Source organism: Somniosus microcephalus, chromosome 31, assembly GCF_052327205.1.
Source record: "Somniosus microcephalus isolate GS21.2 chromosome 31, FLI_Smic_1.0, whole genome shotgun sequence".
NCBI lineage: Eukaryota > Metazoa > Chordata > Chondrichthyes > Squaliformes > Somniosidae > Somniosus > Somniosus microcephalus.
This window is the reverse complement of record NC_141017.1, coordinates 22,474,344-22,493,372: the sequence shown is the minus strand read 5'-3', so window position 1 is coordinate 22,493,372 and position 19,029 is coordinate 22,474,344. Positions and strand designations below refer to the sequence as shown.

The window sequence follows — 19,029 nt, the reverse complement described above, 5'->3', positions numbered from 1 at the left end:
TTTGGGCGTTTTCAATTTGTACATTTCGGACAATGGACCTACAGAGAAGGAGTTTAGGTATCTAAACTGCTGAAATCATTTTTAATGTAATTTTTTTTTCCAGTGGTGATAATTGATCCTGATGATGATGAAATGCCCGTTCTGGAGCTAGATTTGCCACCTGGGCATAGTTCCGGGGAATCTGAACTCCAGGAGCAAAATGGATTGATGGGAACGCTGGACACTAGCTCGCAAACAACGTCGGTGCATCCCAAGCAACCACTTCCCAAAATTGCCTTGGTGACCCAAGGGGAAGATTCGCTACAGTCCAACAAACGTGAGTTTTAAAGCAATTCTCTTGATCATTGAAGCATCAGAGATGGCAAAAATGTTCCGTCTGAAGGACTAGGAAAACCTGGGTAATAGCAGTGTTAATTTTACTACATGATTTTTTGCCTAATTTGCTATATAAAGAGAACAATACGACACTTCAATTTGAATTTAAGATGCTGTCCCCCAACCCAAAACTCCACGTTCAGTTTTCAAATTGCAGTGATTAAATACATTGATTATATCTTGACACAGGAAACTCTTTGGTATCCGGCACCGACAGGACCGGCGTGTTGCCGGTTGATCAAAAATTCCGGATGACGGAGAAGGTTATCTACCGAGGCTATTTTTAACCAAGAAAAAATTTTAAAAATCAAGAAATGTGCAGTATACAGTAATTGGGTACTCACGCACAGAATGTTGTGTTAAATGGATGGTGGAAGGTGTTTGATTAAGTACAGTACTGCCAGTTGCGGGTAATGCAGTGCAGTGACTACCAGCAGCGTGGGAGACACACAGTACCCCTGTAAAATGGCGGATCAGAAGAGACTACCGGCAGCGCGGGAGAGTCAGACTCCTGTTACAGGGGTGTTGAGGTGTTCCGAATTCCGACAGCGCCAAGAAGCCGAGTAGTGGCAGTTTGGAGAACTACCCCCGCTGACTAACTCGGCCACTGCGGGAGACTCGGACTCAGCAACATTGCCGGTTATTGAGGTGTTGTTTTCGGAGTGAGAATTTTGCCGGTTAATAGAGAATTTTGGATATTTAGGTGCCGTTTAAACGAGAGTTTCCTGTACTTGCACAAAGCTGAACTCTCCATTCGTTCTAAAATATGTATTGCATTTATACACTCCTTTTGTCTTTTCTGCCTCTGTGTCTAGCTGGTGACCAGTGACCCCTCTGCCAGAACTGTTGAATTAACGGAGAGACACAAGGATTGCTTCGCAAGATCTTGTGCTTGAAAGCCTTTCATCTCCGCATTACATTATTGTGTGTGTGTGTGCTTCTAGCTTGCAATCCCTTACTAAATTTTAAAAGGCTTAGATTTCTTTTCAATTTGGCAAAACCAGGAGATTTGGGATTTACCCTTTCCTTTGGGACCTCTCTTCAAATCCAGCCCAAATTTATGGGATGTCATGGTCCTATTGAAAATAAGTTTGGGGCAGCCTCAATCTATGGACACCGTGTAATTTGATAAATGTTCAATCTCACTCCGGGGCAGGAGGATGGCTAGTGTAGGAAATGGTAAATCTCACACTTCTGCAGCAGGAGGTTGTTCTGTTGTGTCTGAACCTAAAACTGTGAACCTGAACTGAACCTGTGAACCAGGGGTCACAGTCTAAAGATAAGGGGTAAGCCATTTAGGACAGAGATAAGGAGGAATTTCTTCACCCAGAGAGTGGTGAACCTGTGGAATTCTCTACCACAGAAGGCAGTTGAGGCCAATTCATTAAATATATTCAAGAAGGAGTTAGATATATTTCTTAAGGCTAAAGGGATCAAGGGATATGGGGAGAAAGCAGGGACAGGGTACTGAATTTGGATGATCAGCCATGATCTCATTGAATGGTGGAGTAGGCTCGAGGGGCCGAATGGCCTACTCCTATCTTCTATGTTTCTAAAGCACGTTGTTGGGGAACTGCAGCGGATCTTTATTCTGAATCTGGATCCTGCTGCATTTCATCTGTGAGTGCTTGATGCGACACTAGTCGCTGCAAGTGAGTGCTTCATTCTCGAGCACCCAACATCCCTTAACTTGACTGGCTGAGGAATTCACTGAAATATAAATAAAGGCCTTCTGTACCAATGCTGCCACGCAGTTTTGCTCTTGTTCACCAAAATGGACTGTAGAACTATAACCCGGGTGTGTTGGATGGGGTCCTTATCCTGAACAGAAGGAGCTTGACCGTTGCAGCTGAACCATTTAAATAACTCAGTCTGAAGTATTTAGCTGCATTTAGCCAAAATATGATTCAAATAGATCTTGAGTTTAAGCTTAAATGTGAAAATTACATTTATAGCTTGCAAATTGTCCCACGGAAATGAATGGGCACTCGGTGGTGGTGATCCCGTCACTATACTGTATTATTTGTCTTTCAAACAGCACACTGTACTCATGAGCTACTTATTAAGAGAAATGTAATCCGTTTTGGCGCCATGCACAGTCAGTCAGTGTCTAGACAAGTATAGTGTAATGTGAAACTGGAATAAGAAGCATGGTATCATCCATATTTTACAAATAACTGAATAGGGAGGAAACTTGATGGAGAAAGCATCCTGTGTTCACTAACTCCAGTTATACTAAATGTTTTAGTTCTAGTGAAGGTGAGATATGCTTTAATTTGGGGTTATTGACAATATAATTGATAATGCTGCTGTATGGGATGATAGTAATGATCTTGCTGCTTCACTAGACCTGCTGTTAACAGTGTAGGCGAGTTGATGGTTGTGTTCCTGTCCATGTTTTGGCCTGATCTAGTTTTCTCAGCTCATTGTGCCTCACCATACCTGACCCTAAATATCCACTGCAAGCCCACTGACTCCCACAGCTACCTGGCCTACACTTCCTCCCACCCTGCCTCCTGTAAGGACTCTATTCCATTCTCCCAGTTTCTCCGTCTCCGCCGTATCTGCTCCGACGATGCCACCTTCCACACCAGTGCTTCAGACATGTCTTCCTTTTTCCGCAACCGAGGATTCCCCTCTACCGTGGTTGACACTGCCCTCGACCGTGTCAGTTCTATCTCCCGCACTTCTGCCCTCACCCCTGCCCCTCCCTCCCGGATCCACGATAGGGTTCCCCTTGTCCTCACCTTTCACCCCACCAGCCTCCACATTCAACGGATCATCCTCCGGCATTTCCGCCACCTCCAAAGTGATCCCACCACCAAACGTATCTTCCCCTCCCCTCCCAGCATTCCGTAGGGACCGCTCCCTCCGAGACACCCTAGTCCACTCCTCTATCACCCCAAACAGCCCTTCCCCTTCGCCTGGCACCTTCCCGTGCAAGCGGAGGAGATGTAACACCTGCCCCTATACGTCACCCCTTTCCACTGTCCAGGGCCCCAAACACCCCTTCCAGGTGAAACAGCGATTTACTTGTACTTCTCGCAATCTAGTATACTGTATTCGCTGCTCACGATGCGGTCTCCTCTACATTGGGGAGACCAAACGCAGATTGGGTGACCGCTTTGCGAAACACCTCCGTTCGGTCCGTAAGGGTGACCCCGAGCTTCTGGTCGCCTGTCACTTTAATTCACCGCTCCATTCCCACTCGGACTTCACCGTCCTTGGCCTCTTGTATTGTTCCATGGAAGCTCAACGTAAACTCGAGGAACAGCACCTCATCTTCCGATTAGTCACTCTGCAGCCTTCCGTTCAACAATTTCAGATCATAACCTCGGCCCCTATTACATTTTTTCTTGTAATTTTTCCACTCCTTTCCCCCCCCCCCCCACCCTTTCCTTTTGCTTCTCTCTCACACCTGGCAGCTATCTCTTGCCCTGCCAGTACACTTCACACCTAATCTCAGCCTATTACCATCTCGTCTAGCTTCGAATACCTTTTTATTGTCTCTTTTACAGCTTTTGTTTCTTTTACTTCTTTTGCCCGATCGCAGCCCTGCCTTCGATCTATTTTCTTTCCAGTTTTGAAGAAGGGTTCGACCCGAAACGTCAACTCAAATTTCTCTCCACGGATGTTGCCTGACCTGCTGAGTTTTTCCAGCATTTTCTGTTGTTATTTCGATAGATGGGACTTGTGGGGTTACATTCTCCTCGCACGCCAAGCCTAGGCAGTTGGCAACCTGCTTGCAAGTTCAGCAGTGTTTCTCTGAAAGCAGCTCGAGGGCGGACACACGAGTGCCTCGGGTTCGTTTCCCCTGTGGATTCTTCCACCACCCTCTTGAAAGCAGCAAGCAACCTCAGTGCTTTCCTATAGAAATGGATCGGATATGAGTAACTCGATGTTGGGATGAGTGTATGATCAAACCACAGTCGTCTACTCTTTCCAGGCTAACAACATGCACTGATGTCCTTTAGAGAAGGCAATCTGCTGCCCTTACCCGGTCTGACCTATATGTGACTCCAGACCCACAGCAATGTGGTTGACTCTTAACTGCTCGCTGCGATTCAAGAAGGCGGTTCACCACCACCTTCGAGGGCAATTAGGGATGGGCAATAAATGCTGGCCTTGCCAGCGACGCCCACATCCCATGAACAATTTTTTTTTTTTAAACATTTTTAAGATGACTCTGGAAGGATGAGAAGTTAAACTTTTTTTAAGTAGTTGAGTGGTAATCATTCTATTTGGGCAGCTGCAGCCAGCCGGTCCCCATGGGATCAGCTCTGAAAATCCTCCTGTGCATGTTAATGAGTGACCTTTACAAAGACATTGTAAGTAGAATATCTTGGATTTGTAGATGAGACAGAAAAGTAGAATGCTCCGGGGCGATTGACAGGCACACAGTAACTGGGCAAACAGAACCAGATATGGAGACGCAGTATTGAAATTTTTTCTAGAAATGGCAAAAATAAGAAAGGTGGACGGTTAACGTAACTGAAAATGACTTGACTGTGTGACATAAGCAGACGTTGAGGACCACTGCAGGAAGCTCTCGATTTACCGGCACCTAAATAACCGGAAATCTCTGTTAACTGGCAAAATGCAGGAGTAGGTTCAGGTAAGTTTTACTTCATACAGGAAACTTTGGTTTATCCGGAGGTTGTATGTCCGGAAACCTCGATCTAACAGCAGAAATCAGCAGCCGTTTTGGTTAGGTTTTTTTTCTTCTAGCATTTTTTTTTTTTTTTTTTTTTTTAAACAGTCAGGCTCTGGAAAGCGTCTCTGTAGCTTAGCAACAGCTTCAGAGACGCTTCAAAGGTACGGGCCGAGTGTTTACAAGCTGTTGCTAAGCAACAGTGTTTGTTGTCAGATACGGAGATGAAAACCTCCGTATCCTTCAACATTAGCGCTGGTCTATCCGGAAGTTTTGATTGATCGGCAGCAGCTCGGTCCCGTCGGTGCCGGATATCGCGAAGTTTCCTGTATTAGCAGCCGTTCCTGGATCTGTGGCCGTGTAACCGGGGTTCGCCTGGATCTGTGGCCGGGGTTCCTGCACCTGTTGCCATGCAACAGGGACGCCTGGATCTGTGGCCGGGGTTCCTGCACCTGTTGCCATGCAACAGGGACGCCTGGATCTGTGGCCGGGGTTCCTGCACCTGTTGCCATGTAACAGGGACGCCTGGATCTGTGGCCGGGGTTCCTGCACCTGTTGTCATGCAACAGGGACGCCTGGATCTGTGGCCGTGTACGGAGCTCTCGTACCTTTTACTATACCTCTCTCTAATCCGGACTTTTTGATAAACTGGCACCATGCCGGTCCCGTCGGTGCCGGATAAAAAAGTTTCCTGTATATTGTGATATAACAACGTCACATTGATTATTCTGCTCCATGTACAGAGTGAGCCAATGGACTTTAAAGTGATCTTAAAAAAAATTTAAAAAATTGGGTAGGTCATACTTGGCATGTTGCCTTGTTTTGGGCATTTAACTTCTGAAAAGATGCAAACAATGGGATAAAAGTGGAAAGGATTTATGCGTAGGCAGAAACTTAAAAGAAGCTTTTCTCAGGAGACTAAATGAGTTGGATAAAGTCCATGATAGTACGCCTTGTACACGTTCTGAGAAATTAATTGCTTTACTCATTCTACACTTTATGTCCTTAACAGCAGCAAGGATGGTACCAGGTCTTAATTACATGAGATATAATGAGAGCTTAAGATTGCTCCTAATTTGGAGGGGGGTGGTGGTTCGGGAGAGGGAAAACTAATAGGGCAAGAGATGGGATGTGATAGTGTCTTACAAACTCGTTGTCTGGCTGGTTTTTTATGTTGGAAGTGGGTGTTTGATGTGCTCGATCAGGATATGAAGTGGTTGAGAGGGGGAGTTCAGGATTACCTCGGGAAAGAACATTGAGGAATAACATTCACCAAATCTTATTAGTAAATACTCAGCAGAAACTTTAAAAAAAGAAATGAGATGCCATAATTAGCCTATAAAGATACCACGTGCGCTGCCACCAGTATTCCTGAGTGGATGCGCTGCAAGGGGTTTTTAGCCGACATCGTCTAATCGGAACTGCTTCAGTCTGAGCATTAAACAGACAAAGACACTATTCCAGGTAAGAATCCTGTAAATGGATATTCTGAGAAGCAAGTTCTTTACCTTTTTATTTGACTCCTTTGAGGTGATCTGTGGGTAGTGATGTAATAAAACTCACTACGCACTTGGTTCGAGTATAAAGCAAGGCTTTAATCAACTTGTTTCAGAACATGGAGGTCTAGTTGTACTTCACTAGTTCCTGTCTTACAAAATTTCCCTGGACAAGCTGGGCCCATGCCCGAGTATTTATACTCCTTGGACGGCGCCACCAGCTGGCCACCCAGCGTTATTTCAGGAGCAGTTTCTTTATGATGATGAGATTTATAACCGGTAGCACTGTGGGAGTACCTTCACCACGTGGACTGCAGCGGTTCAAGAAGGCGGCTCACCACCACCTTCTCACGGGCAATTAGGGACGGGCAATAAATTCCAGCCTTGCCGGCGACGTCCACATCCCGTGAACAAATTTTTTTTTTTTTTAAAGCTACCATCACCGCTGAGCACACACACACCTGTACAATTACCTTCTCCTTCATGCGGTGAATCCTGTTCCAGTGTATGCAGCAAGTCAGGATAGACAGCATAAGTTGTTTAGAACCAGACTCGGATATTTCAGGGACATGGCTCAACAAGCACAGTGCTGACCATGTTGGGAACAAGTCAGAGCTATCAAAACGTTGCGCTCGTGTCAGGATTAACTGTGTGTTTGTTTTGTGTGTTTTTTGCTTCAGTGCTGAATTCCTGTCAGTTATGTGGCACCTGCTTTGAAACTCGTAAAGGATTGTCGAGCCACGCACGCTTCCACCTGAGGCAGTTTGGAGTGCCGGATTCGGAAAGCAGTGGCGCCCCCATCGGTACACTGTACGAACTGATGAAAAGGAAAGGGATACCTAGTGTTTTACCCTCCGCTTTGGCTAGTGATAAACCGCAGAGCTACACACCAAAGGACCTGTCTGGTTTAAAACAAGAGGCTCCTGGCAAACCACTCGGGGAGGAGTGTCAGGGTGAAGCGACACAGACAGCTAAATCGCCAAAGTTGGGCATGAACAGTCCGCCCAAGGGCCAGTCTCAGACAGGATCATCGACGCTCAAGAAAGTGCATCCCATTTTACCAAAGCCAATGACCAGTAAATCTCCAGAGCAAGGGAAAACGGGTAGATCGTTGATGAACACGCCTCAGACATCAGGAGAGCTACTGTCGAAGAAACTCTTTTGGTCTCCCCAAGATGATAATACACCTTTAAACCTCAGTAAGTTGTGGTCACTATTAGGTTTCAAGGTGATCAAATTTGTAAAATCTTAGTGGTATTTAAAAAAAAAAAAATCATGCCCTGTTGATGGCTGAATTGAGTTAGTTTATTGAGTCACCAAATAAATTAGTCACCATGCCCTCTATTTGTTCAGCTGCTGGGAGGGAGAGGATCAGTTGCCTGTTGCATTGAAGCAGAGAAGTGTAACTTGGTTACACTTTTGCGTATTACGGATAAGTAGAGGTGCCAACCAGAATTTTCAGCCTCGCTGTTAAAAGTATGATTCCATCACGCATTCATCACAGATTCTTTCCCAGGGCATCAAAACTTTGTGTCACCCTTAGTTTTCCTCACAGAATCTGAAGGCTTTTAAACCCCAAGCTAATTCTTGATTCCCTTTGTCTGTCCTGGCGGTGTTCCGCCGTGATATTTTACACTTACGGGCCTTGGCCGCTCACCTAGATTTCTCTAACAAAAATAGAAGCCTGTTTAATTTTAGTTTTTTGTGAGACTGTCCCTTTCCTGCATTGGCCTCAGTATACAGGAAACTTTTTTTTATCCGGCACGGATGGGACTGGCGTGGTGCCGGTTCATCAAAAATTCCGGATAACCGAACACTATAGTAAAAGATAGGGAGAGCTGACAGCTCCGTATAAAGCAACAAACCCTGTTGCTTAGCAACAACTGTAGAACAATGAACACAAGTTTCAAGCGTCTCTGTAGCTTAGCAACAGCTGCAGCCACACCCTTGCACAGCACAGATGGAAGAAGGCAAATAAATATGAAGTAAAACCTACTCCTGAATTTTGCCGGTTAACCGAGATTTCCGGTTATTTAGGTGCCGGTAAATCAAAAGTTTCCTGTACCTGCGCTCCAAAGCTAACTGTGTATAATCTCAACTTCATGAGAGAACTAGCATGTTTTGTGCTTCTGCTTTCAAATATATTAGACAAGAAAGAGCTTGCACACAAAGCCGCAGCACTTTGGCAGACCCCTATACTACTCCCAGATGCCACAATTTTCTCGCAAGCTGAATTGGCCCTTGACTTATAGCATGTTTCACAAAAAAGTTGCAGACACAGTTTTGACTTGCTTCCTTGGCCCCTAGATAGAGGCGCAGACACTCCAGGGGTTTCCACTTGTTTTCCCTGTGTGTGATTTTGTGGATGGGTTGCGATCTGTTCCCTGGGCAGTCTAGTTTGTAGTGCTTCCACCCATACATTAGTAGCATTTCTGCTTGAACTGAGGAGGGCCCTGGGGAGTCTTAACTCGGAAAAGGAGTAGGAATGGGAGGATATACATCCCACCGAGGATACTTCAACTAGCTCAGATCCAGGGAGAAGTTAGCTTTACTAGTTCTGGTGCAAAAGTAGTTTTCCATCTCAAATTTGACATCCTCTGAGCATGAGGAAGAATTATTGATGGTCCAGGGGGGTATGAGGGATACGCCAGTCTTTCCTTCTGTTATGGGTGAAAATTGGACAGAAGCTATCCATAAGCAACCTTGGCCCAGAAATTCGGGTCGGGGGCTTCCCGCGGGTGCAAGCCCCCGACCTGCACTTACCTAGCGCGCCGGCCGTTGTGCTGTGGGCCCGCGTGGGATTCCGATCCGGGGCCTCCTCCAGCTGCCGGCGCGCAGTGCTCGCGTATCCCAGGGGCGCAGTTAGTTCGATGTGTCCCCTGGGATCACGTGGGCCATGGGGAGCCAATCGTAGCAGGGAATCTCCATTCATAAATTTGACAGGAAGACCTGTCAAATCTATGAATAGAGATCGGCCCGAAAACATCACTAAAACTTCCAAATAATTTTTTTTTTTTTAAATCACATTTTTAAAATAACTATAAATTACATAAAATAACTATTTTAAACAATAATTTAAATTTTTGAAAAAATTAATTACAGTTTTTAATGGGGCTAAAAATAAACTTACCTTTATTTAAAAATAATAAACCTATGGAAAAAATGTTTTAATTTTACTTAATTCACCACTTACCTTGTTAAAAGCAGGCCTTGCGCCTGCTTTTTAAATGCGCAGCTGCTGGAGACTTACGGAGAAACCTGTTTTTAAAAAAAAAAAAAAAAAATTTAAACCCGGGAGTTCAAGGTCTACGCGCTGCCTCTCCGGTGCACGAGTTTGACCTGTGAACCCCTTCCTTCAAGGGAACGGAAGTTCCGGTTTCCAGCGCGTGCGCAGTGCACGCACAAAACCAGCACTTTCGTTAGGCCGACGGGTGAGTACACAACGCATACTCGCCTGTGGGGACCCAAATTTCTGGCCCCTTGTGTCCATGAAAGTATACAAGATGTGTGGGATCTAAATGTGGTTCATTTCATAAGCATTTTACACAACCTTCCATTAGTCCCCGTCGTGTCATACCAGATTCAGGTATAGCTTCGGAGCGTGCAACAGTTCCATGATACAGCCCTTCTGGAGAAAGGAGTTGCAGGCCATAGAAACTCGCCATAAACTGGCAAACAGCTACCAAAAAACTGAACCGCTCTGCATCATAACGTGCCAGCTCAAGAAAGAGAAAGACACTGCACTTGCTGAACAGGATGTTCTTCAGGTAGATCGGCTTCATCTCCAGCCTCAACTAAAATGGCAGGGCTCAAGTTGTCAGCTGCAAAAAGGGGGCCAACTCCTGGTATTTTGGCTCATTTGGCACCCAGCACCAGTGATGGGACTCTTGGTACCAGAACAGTAGCTCAAGTTTTGCAGTCAGTAGATGGTGATTGCTGTGGCACACTTGTCCCCAAAAAATCATGGTCTTATCTGCCTCCCCAAAGGCAACATTTAATTAAATGCAAATGCTGTTTTATTCGATTCCCAAGAATAATCCAAAACAGAGAGGCCGCACTAAAAGTAATTATATTTTCCGTGACAGACATTCATTACCAATGTGCTATTCTTCAGCCTTGCCTATCATTGATGGTCTTACCTCCCTTTATTACCTTTGCCCTTGCAAGGGTTACATGTGTAGATGGCTAGCTCGTCCCAAGTGCATGACATGGAAGCTGCACCAAGTTTCCAATAGTCACAGGACTGTACAGCCTCATCTTTATTGGGCACATATCTCAGATGTCACCAGCACAATGCTGGAGTCCAAAAATAAATTAACCACAAGCCAAGCATTAGGGTTATGGCAAAAGACTAGCGTTGAGTTTAGCGCTGGTGGCAGGTATCATTCTTTGTAACCCCTTGATACCTCTACGGCTTAATTTACAAGCCAGAGGGGCCAGAGTCTTCCAGCAGTGGACAAATTGAAATTGTGTTTTAGTTGAAGGACCCTTCTAGTCTTCTCCACAGATACTGCTTATTGTAACTAGCATCTGCTTCAGAGTGCAGTACAGGGAAACCCAAGGCTTCCAGCTATGTCGATCACAAGCTAGATCTGGATGAGCTCGTCCATCCGAAATAGATCTCCGTTTCCCATTCACCTGATGTAACTGGCTCTTGAATGAATGTACGGTTTTAAGCTACTCTGCTCTACCTGGACTATTCCAAGTGTTGACGCTCTTTGCACGAAGAAGTTCTTCCTGAAGTCTGTCGTAAGCTTACCTATCGCCAATTTTATTCTGGCATACGATGAAGTCGTGCTCTGGATTTACGTTATCTCGGCTGTTGAATGTCTTTTTGTGTGCTTCTATAAGGTCCCCTCTCAGTTGCCTCCTTTCACGTTTAAAGAGCCCTATTACGCCAGTGTTGCCCTGCAGCTGGATCATTTCATGTTGTGGAACTGCTTTGTGGCTCTTCCCTGCACCGTCTCCATGGCCTAAATGTCTTGGCAACCAAATCAGACTAGAGGACCTAAATTGCAATCGGGCCACGGCACTGCATAGTTTTAGCATGACATCATCTTGCACTCAACTGAACTAACTTTAGTGTTGCGCATTCTTTTCACTTTAATCGATGCTCGAAGGTAATTTGACATGTTAAGTGCTATCAGACCCAGATCGCTGTCTACTTCACTTTTAACTATTGCTGTACCATCCTTAGTATCCTTGCAACATCCATTTTCCTTCCATTTTGTAGTACATCGCAGTTATCTGCAGTGATTTTACCCAATTGCAGATTTTATCCAATGCCTTTTGTATCGCTGCTCACGATGCGGTCTCCTCTACATTGGGGAGACCAAACGCAGATTGGGTGACCGCTTTGTGGAACACCTCCGTTCAGTCCGTAAGGATGACCCCGAGCTTCCGGTCGCCTGTCATTTCAATTCACCGCTCCATTCCCACTCAGACCTCACCGTCTGCAGCCTCTTGCATTGTTCCACGGAAGCTCACTGTAAACTCGAGGAACAGCACCTCACCTTCCGATTAGGCACTTTACAGCCTTCCGGACTCAATATCGAGTTCAACAATTTCAGATCATAATCTCGGCCCCTATTATATTTTTATATTTTTTATCCACACTTTTGGTTTGTGCCTTTTCCTTATTTCTCTCTCTCTCCCACATGGCAGCTGCCTCCCACTCTGCCAGCGCATTTCACACTTCATCTAGAGCCATCCTTTGTCTCTTTACCTGTCCTATTACCATCTTGTCTCGCCTTGAATATCTCTTAATGTCTCCTCTTTCATCCCCTCCCCCATTTCCCAGCCCCCAAACTGCCTTTTGTTTCATTTCCTGCCTTTTCTCTCAGTCCTGACGAAGGGTTTCGACCCGAAACATTGACTCTGTTTCTCTCCCCACGGATGTTGCCTGACCTGCTGAGTTTTTCCAGCATTTTCTGTTGTTATTTCGGATTTCCAGCATCCGCAGTATTCTGCTATTGCCTTTTGTAAGTCCTTAGCCTATTTGTCCATCTTGACAGCCCTTCCTAGTTTACTAAATAATTTGGAATAAAGAGTATTGTTTCACTACAGACATACAACCAACTGAACACACAACCAGTCTGTTTTGCAGAGAGATGCGGCTACAGTGGTTCGTTGCAACAATGGAGGTCATGCATGCTCTAGTACTCTTTGCCTTTGTACCTTAGAAGTAGGATGTTGGTGTAATAGAGGTGGCGGCATGGAATAACCAACTTCTGATAGACATGGAGAACGTTGTGGCAGATTTTATCAGGAGCATGAGTGAGCCCTTGACAAGGACATTACCCATAGCATGATGAGATTAATTAAAGGTGGATTTACTCACCCTTTTGTTGAATAGCCAAAATTGTAACAGGACTAGACAGACTAGATGCAGGAAGGATGTTCCCGATGGCGGGGGAGTCCAGAACCAGGGGCCACTGTCTAAGGATAAGGGGTAAGCCATTTAGGACTGAGATGAGGAGGAATTTCTTCACCCAGAGACTGGTGAACCTGTGGAATTCTCTACCACAGAAGACAGTTGAGGCCAATTCATTAAATATATTCAAGAAGGAGTTAGATATATTTCTTACGGTTAAGGGGATCAAGGGATATGGGGAGAAGGTGGGGACAGGGTACTGAATTTGGATGATCAGCCATGATCGCATTGAATGGCGGAGCAGGCTCGAGGGGCCGAATGGCCTACTCCTGCTCCTATCTTCTATGTTCTACAAATAAATAAAAACATTCAATGCATACCTGCTGTGAAGATTGTAACAGTTTTGTTATCTGTATTTTGTGGGAGGAGGATATTGTGGTTAATATGCTAATCTGCATAGGACATGATTTTGACCTCTGGTAGATGTGAGTTTTTTTTATCCTTTGTTTTATTATTCAGATACAGTTTCTAGCAGCAGTGAACTCCTTTACATTTGGTTTTCGCAAGATAGGCTCACATGAAGAAGACCTTTCATCCCATTTGGTCCCAACCGTCTAGTATTTTATTAGATCCATTCCGGTGTAGCAGAGAATGTGTATGTTTTCTCTTTCTATGGGTCATAAGGCAATGGGTCCTTGGTGAGCACGGTACCGAGCTGCTCTCTGGTTGAGAGTACTGAAATGAACTTGAGAAATGAGGGTGTGATTTGTCATGCATTGTGAGGAAGGATCATGTGGATTCTGAATGAAGTGTCTCAGACATTTCTTGTTGGCGTAATGTTACCTCATGGTCTATGGCGTATAACCTTAATTCGAAGGACCAGTGCACCCAAGGTAAGTAGTCTCGGTTATTATTTTTAAAAATCCTACGGTGTAAGTTTTTGTGTCTTCATTATTTTCGCTAAATATAGGATGTTCATAGAATCTGCTGTTAATTTTCTTTGCCTTGTAGATTTTATCAATATCGTGAAGATGTTCCAAAGTTGCTGCACATTTCAGACTTGGCTTTCTGTGAATCTACCTGGGTCTTGAATGTTGTGGGAAGGAACTTACTTCTTGGCCACTCTTGACCCCCTCACATTCCTCTTCCAGTTGCGACTGCCTGGAGGTGGGGGAGTTTGCATCCAGTTGAGATTGGTAATCAAACTTAACTCTCTTGGTTTGAGAGTCCACTGTCCTTGTACTGTAGCTGCCAGCGTGGCATGGTCCTTTTTCAGCATTTTATTGATTTTATTTTTATTCAATTAGTTCTGTCGTCATTATTTAGAGAGCGTACTGAGGGGTTTTATCTCGGCAGGTTCTTGTTCCCCTTTGAGATTGGGCAGAAATGAACATAGGGGATAGATGTGTGATCATGGAAATTTAAAGACTGCATTTTAATGTTGGCTGAATTTGTGTGCCAGCTTTGTGTTGGCTATTAAAGTTGATGGGAACTTGCTCTGTGCATTTGCTAACTTCACGCGCTGATCATTTGTAATTTTGCACGATGTCAGAAACACTTTGTGGTGTAAAACATGCACAAACCGGACAATTACGCTGCATTTCGTGATTGGCGCTGCTTTTGCAAGTTAAGGCTGTTCACATTTGCACTGGCACTTGCTTGGCTGTGTGTGTTTGTCTATGCTGCCGTTCGCATGGTTGTGCTTCGGAACCTTTTGTCTGCGATGCTTTGTGTTTCCGTACACTTTTGTGACCTTTTACTTTATAATGGTGGCGGTTGTCTGCTTTTCCTGAAGCTCTGGCTGCTTTTTTTGTACGAGTTCCGTTGCCTCATCTACCACTGCTTTTTAATTTTGCGACGAGGGGTGGAAGTGGAGGGCGAGGGGTTGACCTGCATTTGGCACTCTGCATGCATTGGTTGGTCTCGGGTGTGGAGTGTGCTCTTTATGCTACCGAGAGAACTGCTTTATAATTGTTGCCCACCCAATTGAAATAATGTCAGGCAAGAACTAACTGGTCAGTTCTCATGCCCGACTTCCTTTCTTCTCCTGCCCCCTCCCCACCACCAAATTAAATTATGGATTCGCTGATCACAAAATGTATTACTATGTACCATGAAAAAGCTGCAATTGGCGGAAAGTCTCTACACAGGTGTTCTCATTTTTTGTGCGCGCGCGTATTCTTTAATTTTATTTACTTTCACTTCTTCCCTTCTTGCTGTGCGACATAGCTTCAGTCAAGAGGACAGCCTGGAGGTGTGCTTGGCCCCTTCACCGCTGCTGCGCTCCCAAATGACGGGCGGGATGTGTTAAGCCGTTTATCCCTCCCTCTTTTCCCCCCCCACAGCGACACTGTTGGGGAGCGTAAGCTTGCCGTGTGGGGAGCCTAGGATGCCGTGGCGACACTCTCGACACTTTCTGGCTGGGGCTCTGTGCATGCTGGCAACCTTCCAGCACAAGTTGGCACAGCCTGTTTAACTTTCAGGGATGTCACAGCTGAGCCCGGCGCCCTCACCGAGTTTGTGTGCCAGCATCTTCCAGCAAGAGTTCCCGACTAACAGTCTGGAATGAAATCCTTTTCTGATTGGATTTATTTTCTATCCACAGCTAGAGAGACAACCCAATTATTGGCCCTACTGCAGCCCCAGTTGAGTTGAGATAACACAGGCCAAGGAGTAACCTGGGACCTTCCAAGCCAGTTTAGCACCGTGCCAGACATTGACTTTTCAGCCCTAAATTTCCATCATCACCTGAACCCGCAGAATCGAAATTCTGTAAGGTTTGGTTGCTGAGCTTCGAGCTACAAAGTGCTTCTTCGATTATATTAGGAGTAGCGAGGTTGATGTGGTGTCTGAGAGGTTAATGAACGTAACACAGGTGCCGCTGTAACGGTGTTAAATACAACTTCTCTCTTTCATTCACAGCAGTAAACAGTGAACACATAAGCTGTCGGTTGTGTGGTGCCTGCTTTGAAACCCGGAAGGGGCTGTCGAGCCATTCCCGAGCTCACTTGAGGCACTTTGGAGCGGTGGATATGGATTCTAAAGGATCTCCGATTGAAGCCCTAAATGAATTCATTAAGAAAAAAGGGATACAGAACGCATTGGCATCCATGCTGCCGGTGAAGAAAGCGCACAGCTACCCTAAGGTGTCTGCCCTCAAAGCGGAAAGGAGCAGTTTCAAGTTAGGGACACCCGTCAACAAGAAAACATCTCTAACGTCCCCTTCACTGTCAACACAGAAAAAGCTGAAGCAAGTCACTATGAGAGTGCATATGGAATCTGGGATTTCTCAGGCTTCGAGACCTAATAATGGGCTGACTTCACAAACTTATTGGCCAACATCACCTATAAATCTGTGTAAGGTCTTAATTAGTGATAGGTTGGGCAAGATACTGTGTTTTGTAATCCCAAGGAATATGTGGTCCTCTAGTCAGAATGACCCAAGGGGCATCTGTACGGATGCCTGTGCGCCACACCGTTCTGCTGTCCCGACTGAGAACACCAGAAGGGAAGGGTTAACTGGAATGAGGAAGAGATGAAAGTAGGGATGGGTGGAAAGTAGGATGTGAACATTCATCATTATATGAGGGGGCAGTGTGAACTGGTGGCTTAGTAACGGGAAGTATTTATTCATAAACCAAGACTCACAAAGCTTTATAGGTTCAAATTCTGAAAGGTCACGAGGCGTGTTGGTCTTGTTGTCAGGGCCGTGTTGGTCAACTTTCAGCCAGGCGAGAAAGAACAAACTTGCAGTTATCTAGTGCTCGTCATGTCCTCCGGACATCCAAAAGTGCTTCATAGCCAATGAGTTATGCTTTTTTTGAGTCTTGTTTTGTGGGTAGCTTAGCAAGGTCCCACACACAGCAGTGAGATGAATGACCAATTAATCTGCTTTGGTGGTGCTGGTTGCTGAATGCTGGCTCGGACACTGGGAAAACTCCCAGCTCCTCTTCGAAAAGATGCCATGGGATCTTTTACATCCACCTGAAAAGTCAGATTGGGCAGGGGGAGCTCAAGAACATAAGAACATAAGAAATAGGAGCAGGAGTAGGCCAATCGGCCCCTCGAGCCTGCTCCGCCATTCAATAAGATCATATCTGATCCTAACCGCCAATCCACTATCACAGAACCATCTCCTGAATCTAACAGAATTAGACACACGAAATAGGAGCAGGATCAGGCTACACGGCCCCTGGGCCCGCTCCGCTACCCACAGGGCCATGACCGATCCGAACCTAGACTCATGTCCAAATTCCTGCCCGCTCCCCGTAACCCTTAATTCCCTTTACTTCTAGGAAACTCTCTATTTCTGTTTTAAATTTATGTAATGATGTAGCTTCTACAGCTTTTTGGGGCAGCATATTCCATGGACCTACCACCCTCTGAGTGAAGTAGTTCCTCCTCATCTCAGTTTTGAAAGAGCAGCCCCTTATTCTAAGACTATGCCCCCTAGTTCTAGTTTCACCCATCATCGGGAACATCCTCCCTGCATCCACCCGACCCAACCCCTTCACAATCTTATATGTTTCAATAAGATCGCCTCTCATTCTTCTGAACTCCAATGAGTAGAGTCCCAATCTACTCAACCTCTCCTCATATGCTCATCCCCGGAATTAACCGAGTGAACCTTCTTTGTACTGACTCGAGAGCAAGTATGTCCTTTCTTAAGTATGGACACCAAAACTGTACGCAGTATTCCAGGTGCGGTCTCACCAATACCTTGTACAACTGAAGCAATACCTCCCTATTTTTATATTCTATCCCCCTAGCAATGAAAGCCAACATTCCATTGGCCTTCTTAATCACTTGCTGCACCTGCATACTAACCTTTTGAGTTTCGTGCACCAGGACCCCCAGATCCCTTTGTACTTCAGTACTTTCCAGTTTCTTGCCATTAAGATAATAACTTGCTCTACGATTTTTCCTGCCAAAGTGCATAACCTCACACTTTCCAGTATTGTATTCCATCTGCCAAATCTCTGCCCACCTACAGCCTGTCTATGTCCCCTCACTACTTTCCCTCCCATCTTAGTATCATCTGCAAACTTTGATATGTTACACTTGGTCCCCTCCTCCAAATCGTTAATATAGATTGTAAAGAGTTGGGGACCCAGCACTGACCCCTGCGGAACACCACTAGTTACTGATTGCCAGTCTGAGAATGAACCATTTATCCCAACTCTCTGCCTTCTGTTAGATAGCCAATCCTCTATCCATGCCAGAATATTACCCCCAATCCCGTGATTTTTTATCTTAAGCAATAATCTTTTGTGTGGCACCTTGTCAAATGCCTTTTGGAAGTCTAAATACACTACGTCCACTGGTTCCCCTTTATCCACCCTATATGTTACTTCCTCAAAGAACTCCAGCAAATTTGTCAAACATGACTTCCCCTTCATAAAACCACGCTGACTTTGTCCTATTAAATTATGATTATCCAAATGTCCTGTTACTGTCTCCTTAATAATGGACTCCAAAATTTTACCTACCACAGATGTTAGGCTAACTGGTCTATAGTTTCCAGCCTTCTGTCTACTGCCCTTTTTAAATAAGGGTGTTACATTAGCAGTTTTCCAATTTAATGGCTCTTCTGGAAGACGGCACCTCTGTACTGCGCTGAAGTGTTGGCCTAGATTATGTGCTGATGCCCTGGAGTGTGGGGCTTGAACCCACAACCTTCTGACTCAGAGCCGACAGTGCTACCACTGAGCGAAGCCGACACTTAGAAATCAAATGTGTCTTGTGGCAATGGGGGGGGGGGGGGGGCGGGGGATACGAGGGGACAACTGAACAGTCTATCGAGTGATGTATTTTTCATCAGGGTAGCACTATCCACTGTAGGAAAAGTCCGTTTGAGCACAGTATTTTTGATATTTTATGGTGCGTTCATTCAGCTTTTTAAGAGAAATGTGCCAGGTGAATTGTCATAACTATTTCTGTCCTAGGCTTACCTTGTTTAGAATAGAATTGGAATGCACTGCCTTATGTCTGAAAGCAGCAGTGCAGAAAGTCGAACCATGTCATAGAAGAACAAAACATAATGATAGGAATCGATTAGAACTGAATAGAAATGTATTTAAATATTCTGATGTATTGAAGTGCCGAATACATTGTGTCCTGGAGTCGGAATGCAC

General features: G+C 45.2%; 1 protein-coding gene across 7 annotated transcripts in view; it reads left to right on the top strand.

The window, feature by feature from the left end:
* The window catches only part of LOC147097633 (uncharacterized), a 165,801-nt gene that overhangs the window by 97,469 nt on the left and 49,303 nt on the right, over positions 1–19,029 (top strand). For 6 of the 7 annotated variants that reach the window (XM_085971620.1, XM_085971619.1, XM_085971617.1 and 3 more), the window contains exons 8-10: positions 104–316; positions 7,203–7,721; positions 15,818–16,252. In XM_085971620.1, coding sequence (XP_085827746.1) covers positions 104–316; positions 7,203–7,721; positions 15,818–16,252 — 1,167 coding nt within the window. The remainder of the gene's footprint in view (positions 1–103; positions 317–7,202; positions 7,722–15,817; positions 16,253–19,029) is intronic. The other variant, XM_085971616.1, reaches the window with a different exon arrangement.